At 34.5% G+C, this 22,306-nt stretch overlaps 1 protein-coding gene and 1 long non-coding RNA gene across 4 annotated transcripts; one reads left to right on the top strand and one right to left on the bottom strand.

Moving 5' to 3' along the window:
• The first annotated feature begins 1,281 nt into the window (after nucleotides 1–1,281).
• LOC105342733 (hypothetical protein) lies at nucleotides 1,282–18,004 on the top strand. Of its 3 annotated transcripts, none has more exons than XM_066081609.1 (2): nucleotides 1,282–1,440; nucleotides 15,739–18,004. In XM_066081609.1, the coding sequence occupies exon 2, from the start codon at nucleotides 15,744–15,746 to the stop codon at nucleotides 16,821–16,823; it is 1,080 nt and encodes a 359-aa protein (XP_065937681.1). In that variant the 5' UTR covers nucleotides 1,282–1,440; nucleotides 15,739–15,743; the 3' UTR covers nucleotides 16,824–18,004. The 3 variants fall into 3 exon arrangements, with proteins under 3 accessions (XP_065937681.1, XP_065937683.1, XP_065937682.1); XM_066081611.1 differs by lacking the exon at nucleotides 1,282–1,440 and adding an exon at nucleotides 11,527–11,666; XM_066081610.1 differs by lacking the exon at nucleotides 1,282–1,440 and adding an exon at nucleotides 12,057–12,292.
• Nucleotides 18,005–18,333: 329 nt separating this feature from the next.
• LOC109620515 (uncharacterized) lies at nucleotides 18,334–20,154 on the bottom strand. The gene is made up of 3 exons (XR_004597209.2): nucleotides 19,990–20,154; nucleotides 19,701–19,818; nucleotides 18,334–18,432 (listed from the first exon to the last, which is right to left on the bottom strand). It is a non-coding gene; the product is annotated as an uncharacterized lncRNA (long non-coding RNA).
• Between the last annotated feature and the right edge of the window lie 2,152 nt (nucleotides 20,155–22,306).

The raw sequence follows: 22,306 nt of genomic DNA, 5'->3' as shown, positions 1-22,306 counted from the left end.
ATGCGTTTAAAATTCTATTACTGAATTGAAAGCAAAAAAATGAATATATGTACATGTAGCTAAATTATTTTTGTTTAAATGAAAGTGTTTGTGTTGGAAGGGGTGGATGAGGGAGCTTTTTTACGAAACAAAATAAAGGAGAAAACAGAAAAAAATGTTAACAAAACAAAACCAAGCTGTTTAAAAAAATACAGACAGGGATTAGTGGACCGTTTATATATATTTCAATCATCATCCTATTTTTGAGGTAGACGAACAGGATGTTCATGCACATTGCACCTGATCAGGTGCGTCAAGGCTAATGCAAATTTCATTTCTTACATAACTTATTCCTACTACGCAGTAACTTTAAGTATAATGAACGACAACACACGCGCCCTAATTGTTATTTTTTAGACGAATATATTCTGCTTTATGAATCACTCAAATATTGTCAATTTATCATGTTGATCGTTTAAGGAAGATTCTGAATAGGCCCTCAATTAACATAATCTAATACTCCTATGTCTTGTTACATAGGTTTAAATTAATACAAAAAATAAAATTAAAAAATCGCCTTCTTTTTTGTTTGTTTGTTTAACATTAATCGTAGAATCCATGTGTAAAAAGAGTTTTTCTGCTGCTTTTTTCCGCTAATTAATACCCTTATCAAAAAATTTCGTTTTTGACTACTCATTTTTTCTAAGTGTTTTTGTAATTTTTTTTATTTTTTATGCATTTTTCATAATGCATTATTAATAAATGAAATGCATGAGGTACTTGCAATGTTTAACATATTTTATGATGACCGGGGAACATGGGGAAAGGGGGCGGAGCGTACTGTACCTGTGCATATAATTAACTTCAATTTCAATTTTCTAAAATTAATTTCCTCCCTCTCACTCGGATGTTTACATGAGTGTGTGGGGGGAGGGGCTTGTCTGTCATTTCACAACAATTAAAGGATCGACAGATCATGATTCAAAATACAAGACTTGGTCCTTTTAAGAATTTATCATATCCTGATGTCTTATAAACAATTTTTGTGCAAAAATGAAAAGATTTTCCGGTTTTGATAAACCAAAACAAAACAAAACACCTCCCCCAACACCCCACCCCCAAAGAAACCGTAAACCTATTAAGTCAACCATAAAAAAGCATGATAGCATTTGTAACGTTTACGATATTTACACAGGAGTCAGTCTGCCCCCCTCATAGCCAACGCGCCTGCTGAGCAGTGTCATTATATTGGTTATATATCGGTAGCTGTACCGTGCTCACACATGAAATCATGTTTATACATGTACAGCACCCCCTTGCCGCACCATTGCCATCACCTAGTTACACTCACACACACACACCCGCGGCGCTCTCCGCGACCAATAGTAGGCGTGGCTTAGTCTGTATTCACAGCCATCTCGTTCAGACGTCTGTACTCGGGAATTACGCTACAAACACAAGGTAAAGTGGCTTTCTCTCTCTCCCTCTCTCCCTTTCAACCTTTCTCTCTAATCAGCAGAAGTGATTTGCGGTTAAATTTCCTAAATTTTAGATACTTTAGATGATGATGATGATGGTGTCTTAATATTTTTAATATAACCGGCATTGGCCAATTACTTCCATGGATTCTTCTAACGCGTCCTTGTTCTGTGTTTCCTGAATACAATGAGTTTGGCAAGGACACAAGGCATTTTGATTATGTATCTATTTAATTCAATATGATCAGCACCAGCAATGCTCTTCCAAAAAAAAAAAAATCAATTGACCCTTTGTTCTACTTCACAGCAGCTTCATACTGCTTTCATTTATCATTGTTACAGATTCAGTGATAATATGTCGGCACCGTTGTCTTTCTGCCTTTATAGACAATCTAAACACATTAATATCAGCGAGTTTCTCAAGGATGCCCGAGATCTCGTCTCTCCTTTCACTCCATCATTGACCTACATAAATACATGCATATGTGTTTTTGTTTTGTGTGACGCGTGTTCTTCGATTGATTCCTATTTGAACAGTTTACCAATAATTCCGTTCATTGGCTACTGTACGCAATATTCATATTAAACAATGAAAACATAAAAAGCTTTCAAGATTTAGAGGTATAGTTACAAAATTCCAACGTCCTCGTTAATAAGTTTACATTTCTCAGCGCCCCCCCCCCCCCCCCCCCCCCCCATTCAAAACGAAAGCACTCCCATGACGTGGGTTCTTAAAATAATTGTGGCATAATTCTAAAAGCCATTTCACACCGTCAGTAATTAGTGTCCACAATGAAGTACTACAATGTAAGTAAGAAATAAATTTTTGCGTATGCACAAGCAAGGGCTGTCTGTCATGATCACTACACATACATGTTCATGTATTTGCTATGTAAAGCGATCGATGATGCAGGTCTAGAACTGTACATGTCGCTTGATTTAGCTACATAGCTATTCAGAATAGCTTGATTTAGCTATTTACATGTAAATGCAGTTTTTCACAAAATGTTGATGATAAGAAATTGACAATATATAAATAGTGCCTGTTTGGGAGGGTAACAGTTGAAATTGACACCCCGAGAAAACCATTGTCAACCGACGCTTTGCGTCGGTTGACAATGGTTTTCTCGGGGTGTCAATTTCAACTGTTATCCTCCCAAACAGGCACTATTTATTTTGTTATACTGAATGTCTTTTTAAAAATTTTAAAGAAAATTTTACTGCTTTTATATAGGAATAACGTGAATTCTACAGCGAACCGTACGCGCATAATTTTCGCGCATGTAACATTTTTTAATGTTACCCGTTGCCAAGTGCGTTGCTAACGCTTAGGGTAATAGTAAATATTATTAACTGCGTCTTAACCAATCAGATTTCAGTATTTAACATGAAAGTATAACAAATGTATTTGTAAACTAGTAGATACTATATTTGACTTTATTTGAGAGAGTTTGTAACAATTATTCATGCTTGTACCAATTGCAATGATTTTCATCAGTTATGTTTACTTAAAATGTGTACATATTGTACATAAGTATTTTCTCTATAGTGTAACTTCAGTTATGAGAATACCGTTCATTGTCATTGTCAATCTAAATAGCTTGATAAAGCTATATGTCTTAATCCAGCTACATGTAGCTATATAGAACTTTTGAATGGAATAGAAATTGAGACTGTTGTTTTTAGAACCATTTTAACAAGAGCTTGGCCTTTGTGTAGGTGTGTCTAACAGCGATGTGACGTAGGTCTGTCTCTCTCATTGCTAGCCACGTCTCGCCCTAGAGCTAAGACTACGCAATCTGCTCATATTTCACTAGAAACCAGCGTCAATTTTAATTTGTTTTGATGCAAGTTTTAGATAGTTACGTCCTACCGAATGTACAAGGTCTTGCTTAAATGTTTCTATCTTTAAAAATACTAGTCTGGGTAGGCATTTTGAGCAACAGATCGTCAAAATCAACCCCCGTTTCAATCCCCTTTCAAGTGATATACTTATGTTCACAGTCACTGCCTATACAGTGTACCTTTGCCACTACATGTATAGAAAACTTTTGTGCTTGATTTTCAGACCGCGGAACATTAACTGGCAAGATTTGAAATTTACAGATTACATAAATTTTACCCTTTACAGTCAAAACATTTTAAAATGGGCGGGAACAAATTAATGCGGACTGGTTGTATTTTCAACCCACCCGAGCATTTCAAACTTGCTTAGCTATTAATATGATTTGAAGCGATCGAAAACATTTTAATAGTATCAGCAAAGCGATTGATAAACATTCTATATCATTAATAAGTATATAATCAGCAAGTATGAGAAAACCCAAATTCGGGAGAGATTTAACGCAAGGCCAAGCATTCATTGTCCAATGACATCAGAATATAAGTCGTCACAAGTTAATGTATAGTTAGATAAACATCTATTCGTACAGATATACTTAGCAAAAAAGACAATTTTTATCTGGGTATAATTTTAGTTTATTTAATCGGAAATTAAATTATTCTCCTCTGGGAATAAACCCCGTTTCAACAATGGCCCCACTTGATTTCATACTTATTACGATTGATTCTTTGAAGTCATCGGACACAGCTTTGCTTTGCGTAAAATATCCCCAAATTTGGATCTTATAAGAAGAGAACTGTCTATTGTTTAGATATTATTAACCTAACTCATTTCCCCCAAATATGCGTTATGTAACCAGTTATCGGAGAAATAGGTCCTAAAAATCTGGAATAGATAATTATCGATTTAACGTTCACAATAATCCGCGTTTCTGCCTCCTATATATTTTAGTTTTTTGTATTGTTTATTACCAAAAACTATACGATTCATAGGTATAACATATATACATAAGTAAAGAGTACATCAATGTAGACATTTTTTAAAACTCTGCGAGTGTACGTAGTAGCGTCTATAGCAGTGTGCATATGTATTACAATGACAAAATGAATTTGATAAAAATGTTATAAAAGTAAACAGGATATGTAGAGTATATTCTCAAAACAGAAACAATATAATTTTATCGTAATTTAGAGCATTTATAAAGGTGTCTGCCCAAATTGGACACTTGTGTAGTAAATGGAGCTGTCCACAGCCATTGGAAATATGACTGTAGTCCGCTCCATTTAAAACAGCGAAGAAAAAGTCTGTTTAATATCAACCCCCACCCAAAACACACACACACACACACCCTCAATAACAAAGCAGCGAGTAATTCTAGACAAAATACATTGTACATGTATAAACAAGTTAATGTTTACTTAGGAGTTAGTGGCCATCAAATGTCACTCAAAAGAGATTGCAAAATTATTGACACTGACTGTGTGTCTTAATTTTCTCAACTTAAAGTAAGACGAAGGATGAAACCTTTAAAAACAAAAATAACAAAATGGTGATAGGATTATTGAATCTGTCGGGTCACACAATTTTTGATTTATTTGAAGTTTATTTGGCATTTGAACTTTTATTACATATTTAAGTATGTATTGCCGAAGGGCAGTTACATGTAACTCGTCTCATGCCTCCAAAGACGTGTTTACATGTATTATTGTCAGTTTAAATATCTAAAAAAATTCTACACATACATGTAGCATGCATGCGTTAACTTATTGAAACCAGACAGTATTGCGTGTGTTGCTAAAAATGTCACGAGTGGAATATCGTCTGGCAGTATATTATTCTTTCGTTGCGTTACGTAATGAAGGCGGACTTGATCAGTAATGGTGGAATAGACAGCATTATTTCCCTACTCATTCATAGTCACTCATTTTTCACTCCTGTGCATTGTGCAAGGAATAAAATGCTTTAATTTATACATGAATGGTGTGTGTGTGTTGGATAAGGAAGGAAACATCCGGTATTGTAAGGGGTTTAAATATCAAAATGAACACATCTGTATCCTATTTTGTTTTCATAAGAATAATTTTACAGAGACGTGGAAGTATAACTCAGGTTAGAGGGGTCCGTTCGACACATGTCATTGTAACAGAGGAATATCGTTTTGTAAATTATAGAACTAATATTTTATATCAGAAATTATAGAAATTACTATTATCTATTCGATTAGATATATATATCTAATTGCAAGTGTGATTGTTTTTCTTAATTGGGGCTATATCGTGTGTCTTTAATATATTCTTTTGTTACAATGACATGAATTATCAAGGATTTGTTGGTACATGTACTGATGTAGTGGGTCGGGGGGGGGGGGGGGGGGGGGAGGTAGTTTTTCATTGTGCATTGTAGCAACCTCTAATGATACAACGTCCACTAATGATATAATGTTGCATTAGTGGTCAGGATGTTGACCACTAATGATATAATTTTATCATTAACGAACAACCTAACCGTCCGCTAATGATATAATATAAGATTTATATCATTAGCGGTCAAAAACCGTAACCTCTAATGATATGGGAAAAAAATGAGAAATAAGTACTACCTTGACCACTAACGATATACATTTGCACACTTTTTCAATTGCATTAGCGGATTGATTTGAAACTTTGAATGATATAACATGATAAAAGATTATATATATATATATATATATATATATATATATATATATATATATATATATATATATATATATATATATATATATATATATATATATATATATGTATATATATATATAATAAAAAAAACAGAAAGCCGATTCAAAACTCTACCGGTTTCATTATAATCTTCAGGAAAAACTCCTGAAGATTATAATGAAACCGGTAGAGTTTTGAATCGGCTTTCTGTTATTTTTTATTATTTAATACTTGTGTGGATTAACTTTACTCATTTTGGATTATGAGGCTCTGTACAGGATGTGGACAGTTGTAAATACCGGATATAAATTCCGGATTTTTTTAAACTTTCGAACTCTTGATCTCTCGAAGTTTGATCATGGTCCCCTAAAGTTCGAGTTATCGAGATTCACCTGTATAACATATCATTGTCTGGGTGATAATTTAATGCTATTCGTTAACATGCTCTGTTTAAATAATGAGTCTGGGTGTTGATTTCTATATACATGTGTTGGTGTATATTTTCTGTCTATACATTTATTCTGTATGCATGTTTCTGAGTGTATATTTTGTATACACACACACATTTTTTTTACCATTAAACTGCTTTGTATTTTGAAGAATATTTAAATCAATAGAATCATACAAAGTTAGGGTACATTATGTATATAGTGTATAAGAAGTGTCCAACATTACGTAACAAATTCTGTTAAATGTTCCGAGTAATCTGGAGGGAAGGAACAACACCAGCATAATGGAAAGAGGCCGAGGGGTGTTTTGTGCCGAAAGAGAAAGGGAAAACATTTATGACAGTACTAGTAAAGCGGATATCAGGGTAGTTGGTGGACAAGATATAAATTGATACATCCGTACAGAAGGCAGGTATACCAGGGTTTTCCGGATGCTTGGAACACTCTAGTGTTTTATGGCAGCTCATTAAGGAGGCCAAGAAAGGACAGAAAAACGTTGCAGCAGTGTGGTTAGACCTAGCCAACGCCCATGGATCTTTCTCTCACAAGCTGGACTGATCAGCATTTGAGCTATACATATGCCAGGAAATGTACAGGAGAAGGTCAAGAGTTTATTCCCGGAGGAACACAGATCCGGATTTCACCACATCCTGGCAGATGGAAGAGAAAACCACATGACGTGTGTGTGTGTGTGGGGAGAGAGAGAGAGAGAGAGAGAGAGAGAGAGAGAGAGAGAGAGAGAGAGAGAGAGAGAGAGAGAGAGAGAGAGAGAGAGTACTCAGGGATCTATTAACCACCAATCAGGGGCTCCACGGTCGCTCAGCCCAAATTTCCCGTGAAGTTTCAGTTTTACAGCTAATTTGCAGTACCCTATATTACATACTTGTGAACCCAATTCAAAGGAATCATTAAAACTCAAGCACGGTTATATCAGGTCATCCGTCTTATTAAATAATGATTCTGCATCAGTTAACCACCGTATACATTAATATATAGTTGATTCCAAGCTACCTTCCTGAGAAGGATGTGTCATTTGTGTTATACTATTTAATCGCCGAACCTTGTGAAAAAAATTGCGGAGTCTGATTAAAGTCAAACCCTTCCACTAGCTCCTTTATTTCGATGATTCCGTTCAAACATTGACCTCTTTCGAATTCTGGAAAATTTCGTAACAGTAGTCATAAACTTTTGTATCAAGGATATATGGCATTGTCCTTCGATTTGATTCTTACATGTACGTTATTAATATTTCAATGCAACAGATGCAATCCATATTGTTTCTTAAGGTGTTAAGGTCCACCTGCCGATATTGATGTGGATAAAAGTACGTGTACATTATAATCAATTTAAAATCCTTTCACCGTTTTAGAATATCTAAATGTTACAATATTTGACCAAAAATGTGTTTCAATTTTTTTTTTTTGGGGGGGGGGGGTGTAAATATTATTATAATAAAAGCCCCAGCGGGATTCGAACTCATGTATTAAAATTTTACATCGCTGTACCTCAATACAAGTACCATCATGCGCCTAGATACATATTTTTTGTGAACCATTGTCTACAGTATAAATTAAGAAATGTTTTTGCCCTCCAAGACAGGACAAGAAGTGTGTATTTTCAACTGTCTTTAATTATGGTATATTGGGCAATCATTTCTGTGGACGTCATGCATGATTTCATCAATTCAAATGGGTCAGGTCGGTAGAAAAATCCCCAGGAATTCAATATTCCCTTTTTATGTAAATGGACGTAAACCACACTGTGGCAACAGAAAGCAAGCAACACTACTGTCAAATGTGAAACATTTAAACATTAGCCCGATGAAATTCTTGAACTAATATAGAAGTGTAGGGAAACCTCCATTATCTGTTAGGCGTCAAAAAGTTTAAATGAGTCTCTCTCTCTCTCTCTCTCTCTCTCTCTCTCTCTCTCTCTTACTCACACTCTCTCTCTATCACGTGTTTTGAAATTCTTTGTCATTACAATTTTAATAGATCTAATATACTCATCAACATGCCTTCAATTCGATACCTATTTCTCAAAGCCTTTTCAGCATTCATGTAACTGGAACTTCACAGAGATATCAAGATTCCAGATATCTCTTGATATCTATAAAAGTAAAAGAGTGAGGACATATATATGTACAATGTATATACAAACTGTACGGTGCGTCTATTATTGATTAGAGGATACCTTGAGCCCACAGATCGACATTGTCGCAAGTCAGTGGTTTTGTGTCCACTCTTTCTTTGTTGAAATTGAATGGACGCAACACCCGTGACTTGCGACAATGCCAGATCGATAACAAAATTATAAAGAGGTCAGGATAGCCGTGGCCATTTCTAAGACCGTAGTTACCTTTTTCAACCGAAGAGCTCTGTATATTGATATATGAAAATATTCAAATTGAAATGCTAAAATATTAGGATTTTTTTACTATATGAAAGTTAATGGCCAAAAATATCGTGTTTAAAAGTTAAAGGCAGATCTGGCGGTCAATCTGTTGCCTATCCAGTCTCCTTCAGCATTTGTGTTATTTATTTTAATCGCAATGAAAAAAATATATCCCCTGCATGACTATCTGTGAAGGAATAGTTTCATGATTTGGCTACTCATGCAGATTGAATTTTTGATGTAACGGACTGGTAAAAAGATGGGTGGATAAGACGTAAAAATGGCTATACACGTCCTGTGGTTTTCTCTTCCATCTGCCAGGATGTGGTGAAATCCGGATCTGTGTTCCTCCGGGAATAAACTCTTGACCCTCTCCTGTACATTTCCTGGCATAATTATGTATAGCTCCAATGCTGACCAGACCAGCTTGTGAGAGAAAGATCCATGAAAAATTTAAGTTACGAGAAATCTGATGACTTTTAAACAAATCATTGTAAATAATATATTTTTAACATATTATCACCGTGTGAAATGTAGCCCTTGGACATGATACCTTTTCCCCTGTCACTGGCTTTGAGTGACTTTGATCTGAACACCCCTAATTGACACTCAGTTTATCTAAGTAATCCGTTAATTGAAGTAACTCTTTATATTTACTATTCTATTATTCTCTATTGTTAAAACTGTGTTTTGTTATCATAAAGTAATTGTTGACCATGTTTAATTATTCGGCAGTTGGAGAGCGACGGTCAAGGCGCTCGTACCACCGACCCCCGACCTCTCGGAATAGTGTAATAAGTTTGCGCAGTTTTAATAAATCTTGTAAAACGAATACCGATCGACTTGTACATTTTCCGTGGGTCACAATGTCATAGATTTGTAATACCTAAATATGTTCAATACATTGAATGTGTTGATTCAAATTGGCGCATACGTATTTAAACCTCCAAAAAGTGTCATTTTTTAGAACTTCAAGGCCTTTTCTTTTATAGAGTGGGTCTGGGCTCTATATTTTTATGTTAATCTTGAAAACAACCCGATTTCAAGAGAGAAAGAGAGATGATACACCACTGTCATACGCAGTTTATTACATTGTATATGTACATATACCAAGGCAAACATACTCTTAGCATACCCGATATTCCGGCCTATAATCAAGACTACCAGGCGATTATCTTCAGTACTGTAATGCGATAGACAGGGATGTCTTATTTATTTATACCTGTAGAATATTTATACAAATCGATAGCCATTGGAAGCACACATATCTACATGTATATATAAATTATTTACATGGAAAGTTACAACGTCTGTCACATATTCATGTATACACGCACAAGAAGTCGTGTGTAATTTGGCTCATTTGAACTTGGTAATACCTGATAAGTATTTATATTCATTTAAACAATAAAATGCTTTATTCGGTGATTCATGCGGGATAAAACGGCGGCAACATTGCAGGAAAAAATGCATAAACCGTATTAGTGCGTTATGTATCTTTTCTGCAGTGATCGCTACCTTCATAACCCGCATTAATCAGCAAAGAAAGCATTTTATTGTTAAAATTTACATCTTTCTTTTAACAAATTAATATGTTTATGTTAAAAGTAAACAAAATTCACTAAATTACCGTAAATGTACATTAGTACGTTAGATGAAAGAAACAGTCAAATCGCCTCCTAATGGAATTTGAGTTTGACATCATCATGATTATTTCGTTCAGTCCGTGATTTTTCTTTAGTCTCTGCAGGTTTCGACCAATCAATAAAGGGACCGTGTAGATTTCAGTCCTGTCAGTTTCAGTCGCTGAAGGTTTTGACAAAAGATATACGGTGCGTGTGGATTTCAGTCTAGCTTTTTCCGTAGAGCTATAAATTAACTCGAAGTTTCCGCAAAAAAAATAAGGGGACATCATACGTATTACTTCAACTTCGCTAGCTAAGGGCCGCTCCTCTACAACTAGCAGAGTCCATCGTAAACCCTTGGTTAGCGAAGATGTCATTATATGTAAACATATTTTAAGTTATAATTTGTTAGACTGGCTGCACGTATATGTTTTCATATGTGTAACTTTATAATTTTGTTCCGAAGAAACCTATTTATTTCGAAATTTGCGTTTTTGCTATGCTTGTATTTTAAAGGCCCCACATGTAGCTTGGTTGGCTAGCTGATCAATAGATCTCTGTTATGAATGGACATTTTTCGAATTACAGTATTCAAATTGAAAGTATATTAATTTTTTCTGATATACAGTGACTTTAAAAGAGATCGATCAACATTAATAAAAGTAAATGGAATAGATGAACGGCAAAGTTCGTTTTGAAGGTGAAGTAGCAGGTTGTCTCTATCAGATTGAGCCGTATTATTACGTCTACTATATGCTTTGCACCTTCCTCCTCAAACATCTAGGTTCACAATTTTGAAAATTTTATTCAGGGAAAATAGAAAACATGTGGTATTATATATATGGTATTATATATTGTATTGTATTATATACATTGTAATAGGATATCGTTATTTCAAATTCTTAAAAAAAAACACCAAAACAAAAAATCACAAAATGGTCATTTCAGTTCATGATTTCATTTGACCTTTTAGCACTTTTTGCCCAAGGTTCGTACAACCAGGAAGATTTGTTGTGCAGCTAATGAACAACGTGTAAAGTTTACTTGTGCTTTTTTCCACATTTATCCGCAAGGTATCTTTTTACATGTACGTTGTATATCAGTTCCTCTTTACCGTGCTCAAACTTAAGTGTTTATGAAATGTAAAATTTGATGGAGGAATAACAATAGTTATCTGAAAGTTTTAAACTGCCAGTCGGAAGGTAAGCTAATGTGTTTCACTGTATTATTATTTGCGATATGTAAGATACGGTAACAGTACTTGATTTTTCCCCCTAAAGTTGCTCGAGTTCCAATTCCATTCCCTTGACAAAAATGTTTCTAGACAAAAGAAGTGGTTTTATTATACTTGTGTGCTGCAAATCAAAATTTTCATAATCCATTCAAGATTTGTAAATTATAAAAACACTTCATATATATGTATATGCTAAGTGGTTTTATTTATAAATGCACACGTTTATATAAAGAGCGAGACTGTGCGTATATTTTTTGTTATTTCCGCGGTAGTGCATGCTAAAACTTAAGATAATGTACGCCTAGTTAAAGTTTGTACGATATACATGTATAATCAACTCACAGCCCCCAGCACAACTTGACAGTGCGAGCATGTAACACGTGACAAAATGCATGTGTCTGTGAACCCGTTCCGGTCAGTACAGCTGTAAATATCCCCTCAAGCGTAAAGTGGTAAACTGACCCGAGGTCATACTTGCTTGCAAATAATTAGTAGAGGGACGAGAGAACTGCTCTCGGAGTGAACAGCTGTGATTGAAATAGTGAGGTTGAAAAAAGTGTAGCAACGGATACCGAGTTTCCTTTTTATGTTAAGGTTCGTATTTTATGAAACTGAAATTTATATTAATTGACGGCATTATTTTATTGTTTTTCTGAAGTCTCGGACCCTTTCTGTGTTGCTGTCCGTAACCTGGTAACGAGATACAGATATATTGTCTTAATCTGTTAATATTCGTTTAAACATCTGAACGTCGTTAAGAGAAAACCATTGACAATGAGATACATGTATGTAAAGTATTACGATTAAAACATTCTCTCTCTCTCTCTCTCTCTCTCTCTCTCTCTCTCTCATCATGACATGCATCCGTATGTGGTAAATACACACAGTTGAGAGAGTATGTATATTATTAAGTACAAGTCACTTTTATGCATGTATATAGCGCGACATCCGGCTAAAGTTAAAATAGTCGTATTGTGTGAAGCAAAGTGCATAATGAAAGTCTATTATTGAAAATTGTTAATGGTTGTAAAGATATTTCATAGTTCCCCTCTATAGGGCCTCATTCGAGAATTTTATATCTAGCCTGAGTGCGGATACAATGGATCGTCTGAACTTTAGACATTTAACTTTTTAAAAGAATCTAATTTATGCTAAGTACATGTACCAATATATCGAATTTCTATACATGTATGTTGAGGAAAGCATATTGACACAGAGTATCATGATTCGGACTAATCGAAATAACCACGTTGTATGTATGTACACAGGTCGTTCTATGTTGAACGCTTGATTGACATAAACAGTATTCTTGCATAACAAACTCCAACCCAAATCTTCTCGATTTCATGGTAGGGTATTTTGTGGAATGCCCTGAATGGAACTACAAAAATATATAAATAGTTAAGAATCAACCAAGAAAAAAACAAAACAAACAAACAAACAAACAAACCCGCGGGCGTTTCTTACGAGGATTTAAAACCCAGACTTGAGTTTAAGAGATAGAGGAGCACATAAAAAGTAAAGGGCGATGTTAAAAGAGTGTAGGATATCAGAACCGGTTTCTCTTTTAAAGGGGCATGGTCACGATTTTTGTCAAAAATTATTTTTTCGATTTCAATATTTACAATGCTTCAATAAGGCATTTTAAAACGGCAACCGAAATTTGAGTGTCATTTGTTGAGTTATAAGCGAGTTACAGAGCTTGAAATTCTTCGCTATGTAAACAAAGTGTTTGTTTACATTTTGAACGTTGAAGTAAAAATTTCAGTTTTAAACCTAAACCAATGTGTTAAACGTTAGAAACTGTTTATCTATGCTTAAAATAAATAAAAGATAGACAAATAAGCTAGAAAAATATTTTTCAACAAAAACAAAAAAAAGGGCATGAGCCTTGTTTACATGACAAAGAATTGTGAGTCCTGTTTCTTGCTTATAACTCTTTAACTTATAACTAAAATATAACAAATTTTATTTGATCATTAGAAATGCATTTCTAAAGCATTGTAAATAATAAAAACATAAAAATAGACCAAAATCGTGACCATGCCCTTTTAAAGGGACCTGGACACGATTTGTGCTCAAAACTTTGAATTTTGTTTTTCCATTTTTAAAGTTTGAAATAGTCAATTTTGGTATTCTAAATGTTTTGTCAAAACTGGAAAGTCGGATATTGAGTTATAAGCAAGATACAGAGTTTGACATTCTTTGTTTTGTAAACAAAGCTCGAGCCTTATTATTGTTTACATATGTGGTTTATTAGTTTTAGTTTCAATCAAATGTTGCTTTCTTCTGTTGATAATATTATTTATGAACACATTGAACCAGTTTACTTTGTTTGCTATGAGTTATTTTGTTAAAGAAACGGCAATTCCACACTTTACATTATTTGTAAACAAATAGAAGACTCAGCTTTGTTTACATAAACATGAATTCTTACCTCTGTATCTCTCTTATAACTTGACTTCTAACATTCAAGCTTTGGTCAATCGTTTAAAATGCGCAAGTAAACCATTTCATACATAAAAATTAAAAAATAAAATTTTGATCTAAAATCGTGTGTAAGTCCCTTTAAAACTATAAAAAACAGTGCTTAGGAACTTGAATTTTTAGCGCAATAATTAGATATACCATGGTGTTTAACTTTTGTTTATACAGCTTGACAAACTGCCCAGGGTTAACTTTGTTTAAGTGTGAACCCCCACTTACCCAAGGACAAAAATACTGAATAAAGTGTCACCATAAAAAAGAACCTTACATGAACTATTTCTAAAATAAAACTAAATCAACTGAAGTGTATTTAATTACATTTTTCAAAGTACTTGAGAGTAATTAATTACATTTAAGAAAATCAATGTAATTGTATTGCAAGTAATTGATAATATTAGCAATGTATTTTGAAAGTATCTGAATAAATTACATTTCAAAGTAATTGAATACAACTCTGCTAAGGGAGGGCTGGATGGACAACAGCTACGGGGGGGGGGGGGGGGGCTGGATGGACAACAGCTAGGGGGGGGGGGCTGGATGGACAACAGATTACCTATCAGAGTCCAGCCCTGTGTTGAACTTTTGAAATGCTTTTTTTTAAAACCATAAACTGATATCAAAGAAACGATCTTAATATTTTATTTTTAAAACTTGAACATTTACCTACATCTTTATAAATACATAGCTCTTCATATAAAGGAGGTAAATACAGTTTAAAAATGGACAAGACCATCGAGCCCTTATAAATATTGAATTCTTAAACACAACCGCCCCCCCCCCCCCCCAACAGTTCTTTTTCACAACGATTAAGTTTTATGTGTACTCGCACTTTGTTATTTTAAGCATATCGGACCATTCTTTACCAAATGCATTTTGAGGGGGGGGGGGGGGGGGGGGGGTTAATCGTGAAATACATGTGTCCCGCCTTTTGAGGGAGTGAGAGAGTATACACGTTTGGTAAAACTGAATACTTATTTACAATATCGATATTATGAGAATTATAAACTTGTTTTTATTTGATAGCGAGTTGAATTGACGGTTGGTTATGACATTGGGTTGGCTTCGTGATTCTCAAATTTGATACCATTTATTGTCATGGGTTTGCAGACACACAATATCGTGCTGTAATCGGATATAGAAGGCGACGTATCAATTTGATATGCCGCAGATGGTGTTTTTTTTTAATATGTCTATTCAATTGCTTGTATATTTCAAAAGAAATCTCGCAGTATGGAGTTGCAGTTTTCCAATAAGAAAAAAAATCAATGATATTGTTCAAATATCAGTTTTTGTGATAAACAAAGAAAACATCGTTGAGAAAATTGTTTTTTTTTCTCTTCACCTTTTCACGGCTACTAAGTGACATGCCCCCTTTTTTAAATCAATTTTCGATGTAGACGACAAGGGATCAGACAAAGGGAAACACCACAAGACCTTCCATTGTGCATTTACAACTGAGTATAAATTGAGTTTCATCTAGTTGACGAATCACACATACACAATCTGTTTTAAGCTATTTGTTGAATATTAAATCAAGTCTAATTTCCTTTTAGATAAAATGAGTGGGACGTCGCCCAGGTATATCAAATTGGCCTTGGCTTTTGGTTTTGGAGTCGCCACGGTCTATTTCGTTAGCCATTGGTACAGGGATCCCTCAGTGTTCGGTCAAGATACCGGCGCTGGCCCTCAGCAGCAACAGCGACAGCAGCAAAAGCAGATTCCTAACAGACAATCGAGTGGTCCGTCTCGTACGTATGTGTTGGCACCACAAGCAAGCGCACCAATTCAGAAGAAACAAACCAAATGTGGCGAAACCGACGATGATTTTAAGCTTGCGGGAAACGAAGGGGTCAAACCTTTGACAGAAAGAGTGGCCGCTAAATTCAGGAGCAAGGACGCCTCCTGCTCAAATTCATATAACTTTAAAGCGAATACGCAACTCACTCCAGAGGAAACAAAGGGAAAACAAGAGTGTCTCCGGACGTGGGCCGCCGATCACAAGAAAGGGGCTGGGGCATTCTGGGCGGGGAACACCCAATATGTACGTCACACACATCACACGTATCTAAACGCAGAGAGTGTAGTGTTCGATATAGGCGGAAACAAGGGGGAAGACGCAGATGCCATGATAAAAAAGTTCCATCCGGGGAACTACGTCATTTTGGAGCCGATAAAGACTCTGTATTCAAATCTTGTCAATATGTTCAAATCTGACAATAAAATAATCTTATACAACTTTGGCTTGGCAAGGAAAAACGACAAAGTCTATGTCAATGTATTGGGTCACGGTGGTGATGCGACATCGATTTTCGCCGGAAACGATCAGGGCGGAAATTGTTTATTGCGTCTCGTGAATACTACTCACTTTCTCCTACAAATGGGCGTGCCTTGTTACGAAGTTGACTTAATCACTGTGAATTGTGAAGGCTGTGAATTCGAAATCATGGAGGAACTAATAAACAGTGGATTGATTAACCAATTTCGACACGTGCAATTTGCCACCCACCCTACATTAAAGCACCTTCAGAAACCGGCGGAAAGATACTGTGAAATACAGGAAAGGCTAAAACGTACACATGTTGTTACATATCAGTATAAATGGTGCTGGGAGTCTTGGAAGAGAAAAGATTTAAAGTGAAGAGATCCCAGTGGTTAATCATGGGCATTTCAAACGTTATTGGGATCATACAGATTCTATGGAGGGTTGGGGGAGCTCAAGGTTTGGCCAGCCCCTGACCAATATTTTTTTTCTTCATGATATCAACGAACATCTGATTATCTTTTATTCTTACATATCCTTTATTTATATTTTTGAAGAGTCCAAATTAATATTACATCATACTACAAATGCTACAACAAACTATTCTGTTTAAGAAATACTGTTCTCCAATCCGTCTATTAGGGTTGAAATTCAGATTTCTGGAACTTGAAATCCGTAATTTATTTGGGGACCGGGAGAAGAGAATGGGTTGAAACCTATATCGTGGAATGTACAAACCTTGTCACGCATTGTAATTAATGTTCATAGTCTATAACATCAACAAAAAGTATTTTGTGCAAAATAAATGAATTTTAATAGAGTGCTAGAAGGTTTTAAAATACCTTTCAGCACTGTGCATTTTGCAAGCTAATGTGAATGTGTGTATGATTTGATGTTTTGGATGCAAAGGTCAAAAGCAGTTTGTTTGCTGACATTTTATAATTATCGTTATCCATGTTTTAGTCACTGATTATCTTTGAACTCTTGATGTGTGATGTTAAAGTGAAATCCATATATTTTTCATCAACGTATTTACTACTACATGTATATGAACGAACAGCAAAGCCATAAATGTTGCAATATTTATACATAATGTCAGAGAGCAAAATATGAGATTAAAAAAAAATGCTGAAAAAAACCCCAAACATTCTAAATTCAAGAAAACTTTAACTGTGACATGTGCATAGTACATGTTCATTAAATAATGTAAAGTGTAACGAATCATTGAAGTAAATGTACGTTTGAAACCAGTACATCGTTTCTCAACCACAAAAAGTTTTTGAGATAAACAAAGTAAACATCATATAATCCATAACTGCCTTATAATTATATGGGCGTGTTCATTTGGAGGGTACATTGATTATGTACTTTTTAAAGTGCATCGATTATTGAGTCTTTGAGAATGAAAGTGCATGTTTGAATGGCAATGTGACATTGTGTTTGAAAGCAGTGATTGTAGATCGTGAAGTATTTTGTCATTAAAATTGTCATTTCTTTGTAAAATATTTGATATCTTTCTGTTTAGGAAGAGAGAACAATAAATTGCTCTAAATAAATACTATCTTCTCTGAATTTTGTATATTTTAAATCAGTTACAGGTTTACTGCATTCCAATTCCATATTGTAAACCATCTGGAGTTAAGGTGGATCTCTACACCAAATAAGTGTAGGAGATTTTTGTTGCATGCATTTGTTACTAATACTCGGCACAATATTCAACAATAATAGACCTCAAAATACAATACTCTATTTTCTAGAGAATTTTCAAAATATCAGTCTGGTTCCAGATAACCCCTTATTTATCAATTTTTTATACATTTCTGTTTTAAAATTCTTATGAAAGTGAAATGTCATTAAGTTTAGAAATAAAAGACAAAATCATCATGAATGAAGTTTGTATGATTTTTATTGGAATCCACATAAATATGAAACTTAAATATAAAAAAATTCTTTTAAGGCAAACTGCTGGACAAAATCCCACAAAAATCTGAAAATATAAACAATATTCATTGGTTAACAGGATGAAAAAAAGAAATTGAATGAAATTGAAAATTTAAAGAAAATACTTCATTATTGCAAAAATCTTGGTATGAAAGATCCTGTTTAAGAGTTGTCTTTCTTTATTTTACATGGTCTCAAATATCTTGGGACCATTTTTTGATTAAAGCTGACATGAATTCATAAAAGCATTTGGTCGCCATATTAGTTTCGATCGCTCCTCTACTGCCACTGGGGTATATATACCGGTTGAGAAAGTTACGGTCGGTTGCTTTCCGATCGAGGCATTCACGTTGCGCGGACTTCTAAATGCATGAACTACACATTGTACATGTAGTAAAATGTAGTAATAAAGAATAAAGAAAACAACAATCAATGAAATACAAAATATATTTCTTTGAAAGGATGTCCAAGGTATCTGTATTATTTTGCACAGACAGTGCTGCCTTACTTCGCATGCACATCGAACACGTGTGTCGTTCATACAGAGTGCATAACGTCTGCATCTTCTTGAAAACCATGGCGACACTACATCCAACACAGTAGCTAAATGATAGTAAATCCAAGAAAGTAACAACGTTTCTATCCGTTCCTACAAAAACTCCCCGTTTATAAAATCCATGCGATAATTGACATTGCTCGATCTGCCACAGTGTGTGGTTTGCGCATGTGCGATGTTATAACATACACAGGAAAACGGTCTACAATTATCGAGGAATTTCTGAAGTATCTGCGCCTGGATTTCAGTCAGTCTTGTTTTGTCGTTTATTGGATATATCTTGCCAGTGAAGTGGTTGTCATATTATTTTTGTTCAAAACGCGTTTTTACAAGTCTTTTCGTCCAAGGTAACGTGTTCGGGTGTATGAAATTCCTGAATGCGGTGAAGTATGACGAGGGCTCTCGGCCTTATATAGGGGGTGTGTAGCGATGAGCAGAACAATAGAAATCGACAACTAATATGGCGGTAGTCGGAGATAAAAGGGAAGTAATGCGTATTTATGAATTCATGTCAGCTTTAATAAAATTCACGAAGAAAAATTAAAAAAAAAGGAACAAGTCTATGCTAAATATGTACATGTGTATATATAAGATTTGTAGTGCTTATGATAATATTTGAAGATGAAAAGTTATATTTTTGATGAACGCATTATATAAATTTAACTATTCAAAACAAAATATTGGTAGTGAAATTGTCTTTTACTTTTTTATATACAATAGCAATTATAAACAACAACCATACGCATATTTATACATACATTAGATGTCCATAGTGATACACATGTACGTGTGGAAATGAAAAACATGCTCCTTTTCAGAATTCTGTCCTTCCCTCAACGGGCTTCCACTGCTATTGCTACATGTACCTAGCTTTATCTATTTAAATCAAAATACATTAGTTTAATGTCTAAGTTTCAATGCAAGTAGTTTACTGCAAATGTTTTACATTTGGGAAATTGGGATTAATTCAAGAGATCGTACTTCGGTACTTTCGTTTTATATTCATCGTACATATATCGTTTAAGTGAAAATTTGATATCTGCTTACCTATATCGATAATCCGTCACAAATGTATGATCGTCTGTTGCAGATGACATGACTAAAATGTATTGCCAATAGCGGTGAAACAGTAAATTATTTAAATTCCACGTTTTCCGTACAAAACAGCTGATAATCAATGTTAGTTGAAAGTTTTAAACAGGAAGAAAATTGACATACTTATAAGCGTTTTGGTGACTATTCCTATATCATCTCTCTATCGTTAGGTGTCATAACAGTATTTCACTGAAGGTTCACGTCAAAACATGGCTGAGCCAAAATAATTCCCGAATTTTCCTTTGAATTCGGGGCGTTTCCGCACGCGACAGGAGCAGATTTTTTTTATGAGATGAAAAACAATGTTTAAGAGGTCTAACTATCCCATTTTTGTAATAATGCGAGGTCATTTGAATTTTTGATGCGTGTTGTTTCCGGAGGGGGGTGAAAAGGCCCGGGCTTGATTTTCAAGCACATGTGTAACTTCGAGGTAAACAAAGTTTCACGCCTTGCTGGATGCACGTGTGTATTTTGCTAGAAAATTGTAAATGAAGCGTTGTTTAAAAAGATGTCAAGAGGATTTTTTCCAGAAGTTCGTTTTGAATTTTTAATCTGTATCTAAAGTTGTGCAATTTTGGTAAGAATATATAGTGAAATTTAATACTGTAGTGCAACCGTTAGAAGAGTTCAATTTAACGGTGTATAGCTATTTTGTACCACGACAAAATATTATCAATCCGGAACAAAATGGCGTTTCGAACGGATGTCAGACATGTTGTGACGATGTAGCCTTCCACCTTAAGAGCGACAACTGAGATAAATAAATAAGACATTTTGTCAACAAATTGCCCGTAAGATCTGAAATTTAAATATACAGTTTGTTTAGCAATATATAAACATTAACGAATAGTTTAAGAAAAAAAAAGGATCTTGGACACCCCGTGACTTTTACTTTTTGTGAGAGTACGTCACAATATGGCGATTTTAATGCATTGTGAAACAATTATATCGCTTTAATCTGGTATGTATGTATACATCTCTGTGGCGCAATGGGTGAAGCTTCAGTCTATCAGCCCGCAGGTCTCGGGTTCGAATTTTGTAGAGGCTTTTATTTTTAAGAAGAGCGTTAACATTTTTAAAAAAGCTGACCAGAGATAAAAAGCAATAAATATGAACCTCCATGTCATTTTCTTTGAAAAGTGTGCATACAAGAACAGGACAATGCTTTTTAATAATTCAAAACAGCTGTCGAACTGCGCAGCTACAGACTTATTTTGAAGATTTAAATATTTGAAAACATATGAAGGGGTTCATTGGTGTCCTCTCTACAACCGTTTGTTGAGACTACGATCATCATGCAATGCGAGGTAAACGGGACTCTCTAAACGTAACTCATCACTCACTCGATATTTTATTTTCAAATGAACAGACAAATATAAATATGTCAAATACTAGTAGCTAAAGGGACCTTACTTACAAAATGAATTTAGGTTGTAGCAACTCCCGTGAGAAGAAAGCAAAATACATCCTTAAAAAATAATTATTCTGGTTATTAAAAAAACATTTTTTTTCATGGGAGAAGTAGAAAAACATATTTCTATCAACAAACCTATCTAAGTGAATCTTCGGGAGCCCTGCATGTGTTTTGTTTATAGTAAAGACGCATGCGTAATAGTGTAGAAGGCGCAACCCCGTACCACGTTCCGAAGTATATTTATGGGTTATAATTAATTATTAATTTTTATGAAATAATTAGGTTGATTTCATGAATAAATTTGTAATATTCTGAAAGTTTATACATTTATGAGTAGTACAAAAATACCGAACCCTATCGGAAAATTATTTCAAGTCGTTTTTTTTTATAAGATGCGCCATACTGTCGCTTTAAAATCTTTGTTGAGAGAAATATAATTTTGCAAATAAAAATTTTGTGACTACGGAAATCGGTTTGGATTTTTGTTTTCAAACTAATTATGATAATTTGTATGAAAAAAATGTAATTCTTTCTACAAAACATTTATAAAGATAAAGCTTACAAAAACTTAGTTACCAGACATGACTGTCAAAGGGTTTGAAATTCACTATTCTGAACAATTGGAAATACAATATGTGTCATATCAGATGTGGAAGATAAACAATTATCTGACTTCAATTACCGACTACTTCATTTACTGTGTAACAATGCTTATTTATGTAAATGGAAGGTAGATGTGAAACCAGAATGCAGGATGTGTAAAGATATAGAAACAAGTAAACATCTGGTTTATGAATGTAAAAATCTGCTACTAATTTGGAGGTAATCAGGTGAATATTTTTCTTTTGATGTTGG

This window comes from Magallana gigas, chromosome 4 (assembly GCF_963853765.1).
Source record: "Magallana gigas chromosome 4, xbMagGiga1.1, whole genome shotgun sequence".
Taxonomy (NCBI): domain Eukaryota; kingdom Metazoa; phylum Mollusca; class Bivalvia; order Ostreida; family Ostreidae; genus Magallana; species Magallana gigas.
The sequence above is the reverse complement of the archived record's forward strand: the minus strand, read 5'-3'. Positions and strand labels throughout refer to the sequence as shown.